The sequence below is a fragment of the Dendropsophus ebraccatus genome, chromosome 7 (assembly GCF_027789765.1).
Source record: "Dendropsophus ebraccatus isolate aDenEbr1 chromosome 7, aDenEbr1.pat, whole genome shotgun sequence".
Taxonomy (NCBI): domain Eukaryota; kingdom Metazoa; phylum Chordata; class Amphibia; order Anura; family Hylidae; genus Dendropsophus; species Dendropsophus ebraccatus.
This window is the reverse complement of record NC_091460.1, coordinates 71,771,788-71,785,023: the sequence shown is the minus strand read 5'-3', so window position 1 is coordinate 71,785,023 and position 13,236 is coordinate 71,771,788. Positions and strand designations below refer to the sequence as shown.

Sequence of the window (13,236 nt, the reverse complement as noted above, 5' to 3'; positions counted from 1 at the left end):
TTTTAGTCTCTCATCCCACTAGATTCATTTTGAGTCTGATTACCCTTAGTGTATTTGGTTGGTTTTTTGCATGCAACATACAGTAAAAGCAGTGCAGGATATTTTGTGTGTTGGCTATGGTGGTTTTTAAAAAAGACACGACTACAAGATAACAGAGTTGACTTTCAGAAACTTTTGTGGCTCGCAGCATTAATAAATATAGTAGTAGTAATGTGAAAAATTAGTAGAAATGTAGGCCAATATAATTGTAGAAACCTATTAGTAAACAGTACGTGATATGATGTAGTGGGGCTAAAAGTGGACAAGAATGGTGTTGTAAAGTATGTCTAATCTAGATAAAGAGAATACAAAATCTGGTGAAAATGCTTTAGTATTCTTGCCAAAAGATGAAGATCTCAAACAGATCCCCCCGCCCTTCCATTTAATTCAGAATTCCTTAGTAGAGTAATAACAATAGGTTTTCTAAAAAGAATAAACCTGGTCGGTCTCAGGCAATGTATAAAGTTTAAATTGAATAACTTAAGTAGAAAAATAAAAAGAAAGTTTAAAATGACAGCCCAACAAACTTGCTAACTTTTAAAACAGACGTCTATGCAAGATGCAGAGGATGTCTACACTGACTTTTCATAGTCTTCAATTTCCTTTAGTGACTTAAAGACCAAACTTTTCACCAAATGTATTAGGTACAAACCTCCAATGCACTGATTGGGATATGAAATGCCAGTCTTTATAACCCTTGCCTGATGTGCTCATGGCGATACTGAGTTAACAAGATTCTACGGAGCAGAAAATCCTTCAAGCACTCATAGATTAATTCTAGTTTAGCATACACACAGACAGATTATTATATTAACATGTAATGTTTGCTAACACAAAGGCTCCATTACTACACATCCATCCAGGCAGTGGGCACCGCCATACTGGTGTATGACATACATTAAACAGACTTTTCTGCCGTATCAGTTTTCTTCAGACAGATCTCTTTTAATTGGGTGCTTGCTTTGACTGGTTGAATTACCTTGTAACTGTCTTGTTGAAATGTGCCTCGAAGGCCTCAGCAGTGATTCTAATCAAATACAATGACACCCACTGGTGTGGATAAAGGCAGCACTGATTAATTGCAGTAAAATCTACCTGACTCATAACTCTTTGATGAATTTATGTGCTCCTCTATTTCCAGCTATCCATCCACAAGAATTCTCTACACGGCTATAAAAATGGGAAATAGTGCTAAATATGTATTGTTAATAAGATTGGCAAGCCAGCGGAATATGGGGAAAAAACAATTCACCATGCATGAACTCTGCCTAAGAAGGCCTCTCCTCTTTAAATATGAAAGCAGTTTTGATGTAGCGTGTACACGGCTTGTTCCGCTCATGGAGCAATATCAGTAATATTCATCAGCTATGAAATGTTCTGACATGATACGAATGTCGTTTCTGTCCGAAGTCAATGTAGCTGCAAGACTTATATTGTAAGCTGCTTCACAAATCTTACCGCTGACACATAATTAATAAAATTGTGCTGCAGGTGTCTTAAAGTCACCGTTCATATTTTACTAATAGTTTAAGAACTAGTTATAGGGAAATAAGTTCTAGGGACACTTAATTTTAGAAATGTTATGCACCATGTATTGATTTGCTTTACTTTATGTACCTATCAGGTGCTGATTTTGGTTATGTTGGAAGCAATTTAGATTTCTTAAAGAGTTGTAAGGTATTTATTTCCTAAGTGGCCAGGCTGGAATATAAAATAAAAAAGCCATACTTACTTGCCCAATCCCAATCCATTCAGATGATTCCTGTTCCCCGCTGCTATCCCATATTGGCATAAGGGGATTTCTGCTTAGCCAATCATTAGTTATGTTTGGTCACCAATGTGGCCAGTGATTGGCTGAATGGGCAATTCCTTTGTGTCTAGATAGGAGTCAGGAAGTGGTAAGTAGCAGAGAAAGGCATCATCTCAATGGCGGCAACATGAGATTGGACAGGTGAGCACAGCTGTTATTATTTTTGTATACCACTTGTAAAGTTAAAAAATAAAAATGCTTAACAACTCCTTGAAGGTGACAATCCCAGAAGGGAACACTGAGTTTTTTTTTTTTACATAAGCTATGTGCCTGAGAAATGTGCATTTACATTCCAACTCTATTTCTTCTAGACTAGTATTATATATGTAGTATAGTTTATTTTCTGTTTGAATTTGAAGCAGAATGTTAACCATTCTACAAAATACGTTTTGGCACAGAATAGGCTTGTTACCTATCTAGCTTGTATTACCAAATATGAGTGACAAGAATAAGGCTTTATTCACACATGTGACTATATTTTGACTAGAGTAGTGACATGCCTCCCACTCACCAATTTATGGGACTTCACTATGAACGCATTCACACTATGGAATCCCTGTGGATAACATCTTGCGGATTCCGCCACTCAGTACCACATGCATACTCTCTGCCTGTGCTGTAGACTCCATTCTATGTTCAGAAAGATTCTGCCATGCACCCAAAGAATTGACATGTCAATTCTTTGGGCGGACAGCGGAATCTGCCAGAGCATAGAATGGAGTCTATGGCACAGGAAAAAGGACAAGCAGGAGCGAGTGGGGGTGAGTGGCGGAATCCGTGAGATGTTATCTGCAGGGATCCCGTAGTGTGAACGTGCCCTATGTTTCTATGTTTATTTTACCTTTGGAAGCAAATAAAGATAAAGGCATACGGAGGCTGGGATCTGTACAATTCACAGCTTTCTTCCTTAGGAGCATTGCTTCTAGGGAAGAATAGCTGCAAACATGTACATATACTACCCAGGGCCATACAATAAAGATTAGTATATAGTAATATGCATAAAGAAAACATCTAATGCAAAACCACAAGCCATCCACAGGAAAGTTTGCAAGAAAAAACCCAACACCATGTGGATAATATTTCGTATTTGCAACTGAGGATTTTCCTATGGGATTTTGAAGGAAAAAAATGTGAATGTACCTTTGAATGCATATTATTTTCTCACAGCCTGATCAAGAATATGTGATTTTCTTTGCATTTAATGTCATAGTCAATGTTGAGTTTCTTTGTATTTCCCTTTTTTACCTTTATACTGTGTACAGTTTCAGTCATAAAGGCACATTTTGAGAATAGGCACACATACATTCATGTAATATTGGTTGTTTTATTACCTTGTATTAGAAGCTTTAAACATTTCATATGAATCATACAAAGTGCTACTATATTTAATACATGCTAAACTGTCTCATGTGGTGGCACTTAGAATTACATTTCCATAGAACATATATGCATGCTGCTTTCCTATTAAATGATCATAAGTGTATTACATTATCAGCTGCCAACTCATTGATCTTGTCCGGCTGCTCTGATACCATGCAACATTTTAATGGAATCTCTTAGAAATGTTATTGCTTTAAAACCAGCTCCAGCTATTTCAAAAGTATACTTATGAATATGTTTTTCTTCAGTGCATGCCAGAATGTTTACATTTCCACAAATGGAGGGCTACAGGGTGGAGACCACTGCCTGAAAGGGGTTCTTCCAGAACTTGAGTATTCATAGCTTGTCCTTAGGACTGGCCAACCCCAGTCACCACCACTGATCCACTGTTTGAAGAGGACATGGCACTTCTGTGAGTGTTGTAGTCCTTTCATTGCTTACCAGGCTTAGTGTCACACATTTGTTAGCAACTATACCTGGTATTGCAGCTCATCCCATCCCCTTCATTCAGCTGATTGGGGGGATGTCTGGAACTGGATCCATCTATCTGATCCTAGGGATATGCATTAGTACTAAGGTCCCAGAAAACCCCTTTAAATTTAATGCCCACCCTTAAATACTATTCTCTCTTTTTATTACAATATACCCAAAGGGGGAGATTTATCAACCATGGTGTAAAGTAGAATTGTCTCAGTTGCCCCTAGCAACCAATCAGATTCCACCTTTTCATCTGTGAGGAAAGAAAAGTGGAATCTGATTGGTTGCTAGGGGCAACTGAGCCAGTTCTTCTTTGCACCAGTTTGATAAATCCCCACCAAAGTCCTTTTATAATATATCTATTATATGTTGAAATCTGGGATTTATATGTGATATATCTATATATAACTATATCAGCATTATCCTAAAAATATAAGAGTTTGGTGGCTTTGAGTCACTTAGCTCTCCTTGTTCATAGTTCTGATCAGGAATGCCACCTTTGCCATGCGTTGGGTGTTTCTTTTGTAATTAGGCAAATCTCTTTTGCCTTTGTTGCAATGAACTTAACGGTTGTTAACTATATGAGTCTTCTGACGTTGTAATCAGATGTGATTCAGTCTGTTAGATATCTATACCACAACATCTGTTTCACAGAGTGACCTTCTGCTGGAGAATACTTAGTATCTATTAGCAAATCAAAATACAGACGTACACACTCTGAAATCCTCTAAACTGGCAGGGTATACTGCTGTTAAGCTACCGGCTTGCTACAAATGACTACTGTTAAGTAAAGCTTAAAAGAAACACTGTTAAAATAATTATAGGAATTACATGTGTTTAAAGAACCTGTGTGATCCGTGAAGAATTGCCCATGTCATTTAGTTTTGCTTGCTTTTTATAATATTATTTGGGCTGTGGATCTCAAAAAGCGCAATTGGTATCTGTCAAATGGTGTTTATGAAAGTGCTAATGTAAATGAAATCCAATATAAAGTGCGGGATGCCAGTTTACCATCTGTTTAATGTTAATTAGAGCACCGTGTGCCCAAAGTAAATTTGTCTCTGCGGAAATGTCATTTAAGACCCTGCAGTATCATTTTTTTTTTTTTTTTGTAATTAATTGTTCACTTTTATATTTATTTCATCTTGGTGTTTTTCTGTTTTTTTCTAATCCGCAGAGCAATCGCAAAACAACCAAGGCCAGTCAACTTTGCAGCCTTTACCACCTACTCACAAGCAGCATCCTGCAGCACAGCAACCATCCATTACATCTCTTAATCGCAATTCTTTGACACATAGGAGGAACCAAAGTCCGGCCCCGCCGGCTGCGCTGCCCGCCGAGCTGCAAACCACACCTGAGTCCGTCCAGCTGCAGGACAGCTGGGTCCTTGGCAGTAATGTGCCACTGGAGAGCAGGTAACTCTATGTACTGTCCTATAACATCTGATAATGTTGATATTTTTCTTCTTCTGCTGGTTCATGCCATCACATGCCCATTCTAGAAGAAGAGGTCCTAGTGCATGTTATACCTGCTTTGTTGTGCCAGCTTGATCTGTATATACCCCTTTTCCCTGTCTGATATTGGCCACATAGATTGTTTCTCTGTCTTATGCCAGGAGAACTTGAAGGCTTTTTAAGTAATTCCCATGTGATAATAGTTAACAAAGGGGATGTTGTTCTACTGTCTTTCAATAAACTGTCAACAAGCTTCTTGAGACATTTAATATTGACTTTTATTATTAAAGCCGCTGTAATCATTGTAAAAAAACGAAGGAAATAAATCCAGTACGGCAGGATAAGCAATCCATTTACTTTAGAACACCACTTCAATATTTAAATCTAAGGAGCAGAAAATTGGAAATGAAATTAAATCTTGAATTATTTTATAGTTCAATCAAAAGGCATTAAGCTATTCAATAGGAAGAATCGCCAACCCCAGAAACAAACAGATTTCTTATATTCAGGCAGCATATGTATAGCATATTGATATGCTGAATAGATGTCGAAAATATAATAACTGTTAATAATAGACATGTCTGAGATCCTATTTACATTGTGTTTTCAGGGGTATAAGTTGAGATATGACTACATTTGGATTCCCCCCCCCCCCCCCCAACATATAGTGGACATTTATCAAGACCGGTGTGCTTGTACCCCAGTCTTAAATAAAGCCCCATCCCCTTTTCCCCAGCTGGAATTACTAATAGACTCACGCCTCTTAGTACAACCAGCCGGCTCTGCACCTGACACAGGCATTGCAAGAGAGTCCATGCCTGCTCAGAGCCAGGGGTGCATGTTAGTAAATGTCCCCCAATTATGTATTATTATTTTTGGTGGAACCTGGGAAATGTCATAGGAATGAACCCAAAATGTTATTAGATATCTTACTGTTGTAATTTTGTAGGCAACCCTGATGTCAATAAGGACCTTTATAGTAAATAAAATTTGGCTTGTGTTAAAAATCCCATGATTAAGCATAAGAGGTTTAACTAAAGTTATAGATATTTTTAGCTGTTCTTTAAAGACTAGCCCTAACCACTGATGACATTAGATGATGTAGTATTTTATATATTGGATCTATAATGAATGTATAGAATAGGATAACCCTGTCTGGGGGAATGATACCAATTTGCATTTAATATGGCATGCCATTGCACTACCACCTAGTCGATTACATTAAATATAACAGTAAGGTCTAGAGAAATACTATTTTTTTTAGGTATCATAGTTATTATAGGGACCTTTTACATAAAATGTTTAAATGTTCTTGGTCCCAAGTGATAATCATAATCAGGCTAAATGCATGTATGTTTTGTAAAAACTGAAGAAACACAACGAAAGAATGTCCATATGGAGCAGCTTATGTTAATTGAGTACTTTTCAAAGCTAGATAGAGAACAAAGCATTAAGTGCCCCCCCCCCCCTCCATCCTAAGGGAGCATAGTATGGCCCCCAGGGGATTAATTTAGCCTCCTGGCAGCCACAATATTTAGTCTGGTCACCAGGGGGTTACTTGGACATGCTGTGCCACTTAACTCCTTAGGGGCCAGACTGAGGAGTCTAGTCCCCAAGGGTTAAGAGGGGTTGCGGCGAGGGGCAAGACTGTGTTCTGTTTGGGATGTGGGGGGGGAGAGATATACTTAACACTCCACCATCTAGCTTCTAGCTTCGCTCATTGGTGCAGCCGCTGATTGGCTGAGCGGAGATAGTGAACAGAGAAGCGAGAAGAACGGAGTGGTAAGTATAAATTTAGCCCCTTCCTCCATGGGTTAAAGCCTGTGGAAATGCATGTTGCCTTTCATCAAACTTTTTTTTACATTTGGGCATCTGAGCACCCTGATACTCTATCAAGCTCAAACAAGTATGCTCGCTCAACACTAGTGCTAGTGACTATGACAAAAGAAAAAAAGGAGCTGACAGGCAGCATGTCAGTCTTGGACCCCCAAGTATTGCATTAAAATTGCTACTTCTTTTATGTACTGTATACTGCCTCCATATCCATTCACTAGCTCAAAGGGAACAGGATGAAAATGCAGTCCAATCTGTGGGCAACATGTTATAGAAAATGAGGGGCTGAGAACAATGGCATATATTTTTTCATAAAAATATATGCCATTGTTCTCAGCCCCTCATTTTCTATATAACTAACCTCTGCTTAGTTTGTGGGTGGTCCTGCTTAGTTATTGATGGCTCTCCCCTGTAAACCTAAATACGCTGATAACTGTAAATAACTGAGTAGGACTGCCCACTGGACTCCTTAGCCTAGAATAAGCAAAGGTTTAAAATAATAAATGACGTTATACTTATTTCCAGTCAAAGGCTATGGTCACACGTGGTATGAGACCGGCCATCCTGTGACCCGGCCAGTCTCAGAAAAGATCATCCAGGCCAGTACTGCAGTACCGGCCGGATGATCTTTAGAGTCGCTGAGTTCTGATGCGGGCACATCCGTGAGCGCCCGCATCAGAACGCCCCACAGCACACAATGGAGTGTGTGGCCAGAGCCACTTGCTCCATTGTGTTAACTGATAGGGTATCCTGCGCCCGCTATTCACTAAATAGCAGCCACAGAAAACTGACATGTCAGTTTTCTCCGGCGCTGCTAGGGATCCTGGCCGGAGTGTATACTATGTGTATATACTCCTGCTGGGATTCCCTCAGCCTGCAGCACTACGTAAGTACTGCAGAAATCACGGCCGTTGTTACAACAGCCGTGATTTCTGTGGAACTTACATAGTGTGAACATAGCCAAACAGTGTACCCTTCTGTTCAACTCTGTTTGCTTTATAGGATTGAAAGGCATTTTCAATGTCACAGGATCCCTTTAAAATATGGAAATGAATCATTCATAGATTCTGATTTTTACACTAGCCTAGAACTGTATACTGAAGTCTTCTTTACTCTAGAGATTGATAAACCTTATTCTGGAAATTGTATCCAGTCACATCCAGTTACTAACATGTTTATATGTTGATGCAACCCATGTATGCGTATTACTGTGTATGCTAGAATATTCATCACCCCTGTGGAGGAAACCATATACTGAGAATTCTGCATGTTCTTTGTAATACCTGCTACAAGCAGCGTATTGAAGGCAGAAAGTGCTAATAGAAATGGACTTCTCATCTCTCTCCACATCAGTTATGACATGGTATACAACGATTTATTGTGAGACTCATTAGTACACCGCCTAATGTCCCCAATTAATTAGCACTAGCTGAACGATTAATCAACACTGTAAATCACCGCTGTCACCTCCACAGTTTTTGATGAAGTTAAAAAGACTGATTTTCCAGGTTGTGTGTCAGTATGAATGCGGATAGCAGTGTTAAAGACTAGGATTTAACAAATATGAATATCGACAAGTCATTAATTGCTTAGGGGAAAAAAAGGAAGCATTAGCAGGTAGACATCATAGAGCTGTATAGGAAATCATTAGCTGTTCAAATATTTTCTGTTTGCTAATATCATGTTAAGATGTCGCCAATGAAAGACTGGAATGTAGAACAATTATTTCTGGCTCCATTTCCAAATAAAGAAAGCATTGTAGACAAATCATAAAGTTTCTCATTAGGACATTTCCACCAGAACTCTGTATTTCAAAGGCCGAAAAAATAAAAGGTTCACTGCATTAAACCAGCGTAGATCAGACATCAAACTGTTAGACACAGTTGTGTGACCTTTTGAGATTTCCATAGCTTCCTACCTTATCGGTACACAATGTCTACTTATTTATGATCAAGATTAGAAGGCTCAGATCTCTCACAGCACTGTACAGCATGAAAGAGAATGCATAATCATTAGAAACATATGAAGCAAACACCCAATCAAAATAAGGGAAAATATAGAGAAAGTCATCCTTGAGTTGGAAATGCATTTGTCATGTGATTATATACACTGTACTATAGTTGACAAATGGTCTAATGTTACAGTTAAGGGAGTAAAATAATTGCCGGGGCAGTCTAAGATGTGATATATTAGCGAAGATTTACGCAACTAAACTGCAAAAGAGCATGCAATCCAGGGAGCCAGATGGGTTAACCTCATTCATTGGGGTTACTGGTGAACCATCACTTGCTGCTTCCTGCTGGTGTCTCCGTAAGTGGATTGCAGCAGCTATGGCTTAGTTTTCACTAGCCTTAGAAAGCTTCATGTTAAAAAAAATAATAATCTTTTGTAATAGCAAATAAATCCCATAGAAGGGAAACTAACTTTTTCTTATTGTATTTTTTACTGTTTTCTAATGTGTTCCTTGTTTTTGAGCCATAAATATAGATTTTCTGCTATTGAGCACTAAAGCTGGCCATAGAGGTAACAATTACAGTTAATGATCTGAACTATTTTACAGTTATTAAGAATAATTGTCATGTCTATTGTACTATAAACTGTTCGCTTCACCAGACAGATATCTGTGTCATTGGTTGTAGCACTTATTGTTCATGTGTCAAAATGTTTCCCTAAGAAAAATTCATGAAAGCTAATAGAAGTACGTGATATTTGACATGCGTTGAACAATTTTTCATGGGAACAATCATGTTGCATGGTGGGTATGATTTTAAATATTCCCTTATCCAGGCAAGCATTCAAAATGAATACTTATATATATTGTGTCATGACTAAGTCTTTAAAGAGAATACTTCATCAGAAAATGACATATTAGTTTATGTTTAGCATATATTTATTTTTTTATAGAATTTTTTAAAATTTATACATTACTATTTTTAAAGAAATCGGAAATCTTGCACTTTTCACACTGACTACTTAGGTCCCCTTCACGTGTCTGTGGATGTTTTTCCGGCCAGGAAACACTGATCAGGAAGCCTTTGAGAAGGCTTAAAGCGACTCTGTACCCACAATCTGACCCCCCCAAACCACTTCTACCTTCGGATAGCTGCTTTTAATCCAAGATCTGTCATGGGGTCCGTTCAGCAGGTGATGCAGTTATTGTCCTAAAAAAACAATTTTCAAACTGGCAGCCCCGTTCCCAACGGCCAGGGCTTAGATTGTGTATGCATTAGGCTGGCACAACCTCTCTGCCCCTCCTCCCCGCCCTCCTGATCATTAGGAATGCTCCAAGCAGATTGTCTACTATTCATCAGCTGTGTGAATACTGAACATGGGCTGGATCATTAAGGCACATGTGCAATGTTCAGACAGGAGAAAATGTTCCAGTGGCATTCCTAATGATGAAGAGGGTGGAAAGGAGGGACGGAGGGGTGTTGCAAAGTTAGGGCACAGATACTCTAAGCCCCGGACGTTGGGCATGGGGCTGCAAGTTTAAAAGTAGTTTTTTAGGACAATAACTGCATGACCTGCCGAACGGACCCCAGGACTGATCTTGGATTAAAAGCAGCTATCCGAAGGTACAAGTGGTTTGGGGGGGTCAGATTATGGGTACAAAGTCGCTTTAAGGAAGCCATCAGTGTTTCATGGCTGTAAAAAGAGAAGTGAAAAATAAAAATAAAACATACTCACCTGCTGCAGGCTGCAGCATTGTCCTCCTTCAGCTTCCCCCGCTGTCTTTTGGTGCTGCGTGCACAAGAGTGATGTCACTTATGCTCAACAACACTGGATAGAGGTATAATGCTGCCTCCTGCCTGAATAGTGATTGACAGGGGCGGGAGCCAATATTCGAACCACATATAATAATATAACAAAATGTTTATTGTATGTAAATTTATGGATACATAACCACCCTCTCATGATAGACACCGAGTTTTAGAAATTCATGGGAAGGTGAACATCTGGCACCTTCATTTTGATATATTTTTGAAAAATAGATTAGTTATTACCTAAAAAATGACACTTAATTTGTATGAATATAAAGACCCATTGATATTGCAATAGATTATATTTTCATCAATTACTCCCCTTAGATTTAATGTGTGGTCTTATTTTTAATCTAATTTATTTTTTCCTTGAGCTGTCATTTTACCAGATATAGATAACAGAATATGTGAATGTTATAGACATCTAGGTAACAATTTCTGGCTCCTTAGGCACATATGGGTGATAGCTGACAGCTTTGATAATATCTAATGACGTGCAGAAATGTGTCATGAATATTTGAGTCATTTACCAACTTGTCTATTGTGACTATGTTTTAGGAACACCGGTATTTTTTATTGTTTTATATTATTTTTCCCATCCATCTTCTAAGAGCTGTTGACACATTGATGTATTCTGTGAGACTGGGCATTGTATCCTAGACAGATACATATAATATGAATAACAGATCCATTTGTTAATAGGATATCATTTGAAAAGTTTGAAACTTCATTATACCCAGTACTTTTATGGAGAAATTGTTTACTAAAGTGTTACAGCAGTTTGTTCCAATGCATGAGCCTAGGCCACTGATTGGCTTCTATATTTTGGATGGTTGGTGTGATTTTTCATCTTGGTTTACGCCATTTTTTAAAGTATTTAATTATCAAAGTAAAGTTTGCAATTTATGAGTTGGGCTTGCTGTGATTATATACTCAGCAATGCCTTAAACATGAGATATAACGCACATAAAGGTCTGTGATTTAGACATGAATTAAAAAAAAAATGTTAGGGCAGCTTCACACAGGACGGATAGCAGCGGAAATCTCGCTGCGAGTTTTGCAGCGAGAACCGTTATGATCCAAGGTCCTGGCAGTTCCTTATGAATACATACTTGTAGCAGATTTTTCAGACCGCTGGAGTATGTAAATCACCCGCCATCTTAACTTGGCTGAGCGGGAAGCCGGGACCCTGTGCAGCATGTCGGATTGAGGATGGCTCATGTATGTGCCAGCAGCATGTGAGTTAATGGGGCGGGTGATTTACATACTCCAGCATTCTGATAGATCCATTGCAAGTATGTAATTATAAGGAACTGCCAGGATCTTGGATTGTATTGTAAAACTTCCACTGCGGTCTGTCCTGTGTAAAGCTGCCCTTAAAAAATTGATTCAAAAGATTCTGTCTTTACCGTACTTATCAGCTGCTGTACAAAGTGTAGAAAGTCTTATAGTTTTTCCAATTCTACGGGGTTCTCCCTTCTGACACTTTCCCTCAGCATGAGTAAACTCCTTCTTTCTTCTACTCTGGACACGTCAGTTTATAAGTACTGAAAGCATTGAATTTTTTTTTCCATTTGAAAATATTTTTTTCTTCCTCTGGAGTACCCCTTTAAAGGGTTAGTTTGAATTTTTTTTTCTTATTAATAACTCCCCCTTTTGCTGTTCGTATCATATGTGCAGTTTAGTTACACCTGCCAAAATGCACCTGTTCTCGGCTGATGTGTGACACCACAACTTCCTTTTTATTTTCCATCAATATGCTTAAAGGGGTTATCCATTATTAGAAAAGCATAGCCACTTTTTTCCAAAAACAGTTCAATCTCTGTGCCCAGTTTGTGTAGGGTATTTCAGCTCTGTTCTATTGAGTTGTAGTACCACACACAACCTGGGGGACAGGTGTGACACTGTTTTAAGAAAAAAGCAGCTGCGTTTTTCTACTCCTGGATATTCCCTTTAATTTATAGACTAGGGGGTTGGTAATGTCACGCACTTGCAGTGTAGGGGATGGGTGCACATTTTCAAGAATAGAAGTAACTTATTTGATGTGTGCGGGGGTGGGGTGGTAATTATTAAGAAGAAACTAATTTGGATAACTCATTTAATTTACATTATATAGATATTAGGGATGGTCCGAACCTGCTGAGGTTCGTGTTCGTATGAACCCGAACGCTCGGCAGCAGAATCCCGCTGTCTGCCCGCTCCGTGGAGCGGGCGGATCCAGTGGGAGTAACGCCCTGAAAACTGGGATACAGCCTATGGCTATGGCTGTATCCCAGTTTTCCAGGTGGTCCTCCCGCTGAATCCGCCCACTGCACGGAGCGGGCAGACAGCGGGAATCATTACCGAGAGTTCGGGTTCGTACGAACCCGAACTGAACTCGGTTCGGACCATCCCTAATAGATATCATAGGACTTAAGATGATCATACATAAGGAAATGTATTGCATTCATTCTCACGCTGGCTTAAGCTTGTATCTCTTCCT

At 39.0% G+C, this 13,236-nt stretch overlaps 1 protein-coding gene across 11 annotated transcripts in view; it reads left to right on the top strand.

Annotated features, from left to right (window-relative positions):
• The window catches only part of TENM3 (teneurin transmembrane protein 3), a 1,065,662-nt gene that overhangs the window by 813,325 nt on the left and 239,101 nt on the right, over positions 1-13,236 (top strand). For all 11 annotated transcript variants that reach the window (XM_069977777.1, XM_069977778.1, XM_069977779.1 and 8 more), the window contains one exon: positions 4,884-5,121. In XM_069977777.1, coding sequence (XP_069833878.1) covers positions 4,884-5,121 — 238 coding nt within the window. The remainder of the gene's footprint in view (positions 1-4,883; positions 5,122-13,236) is intronic.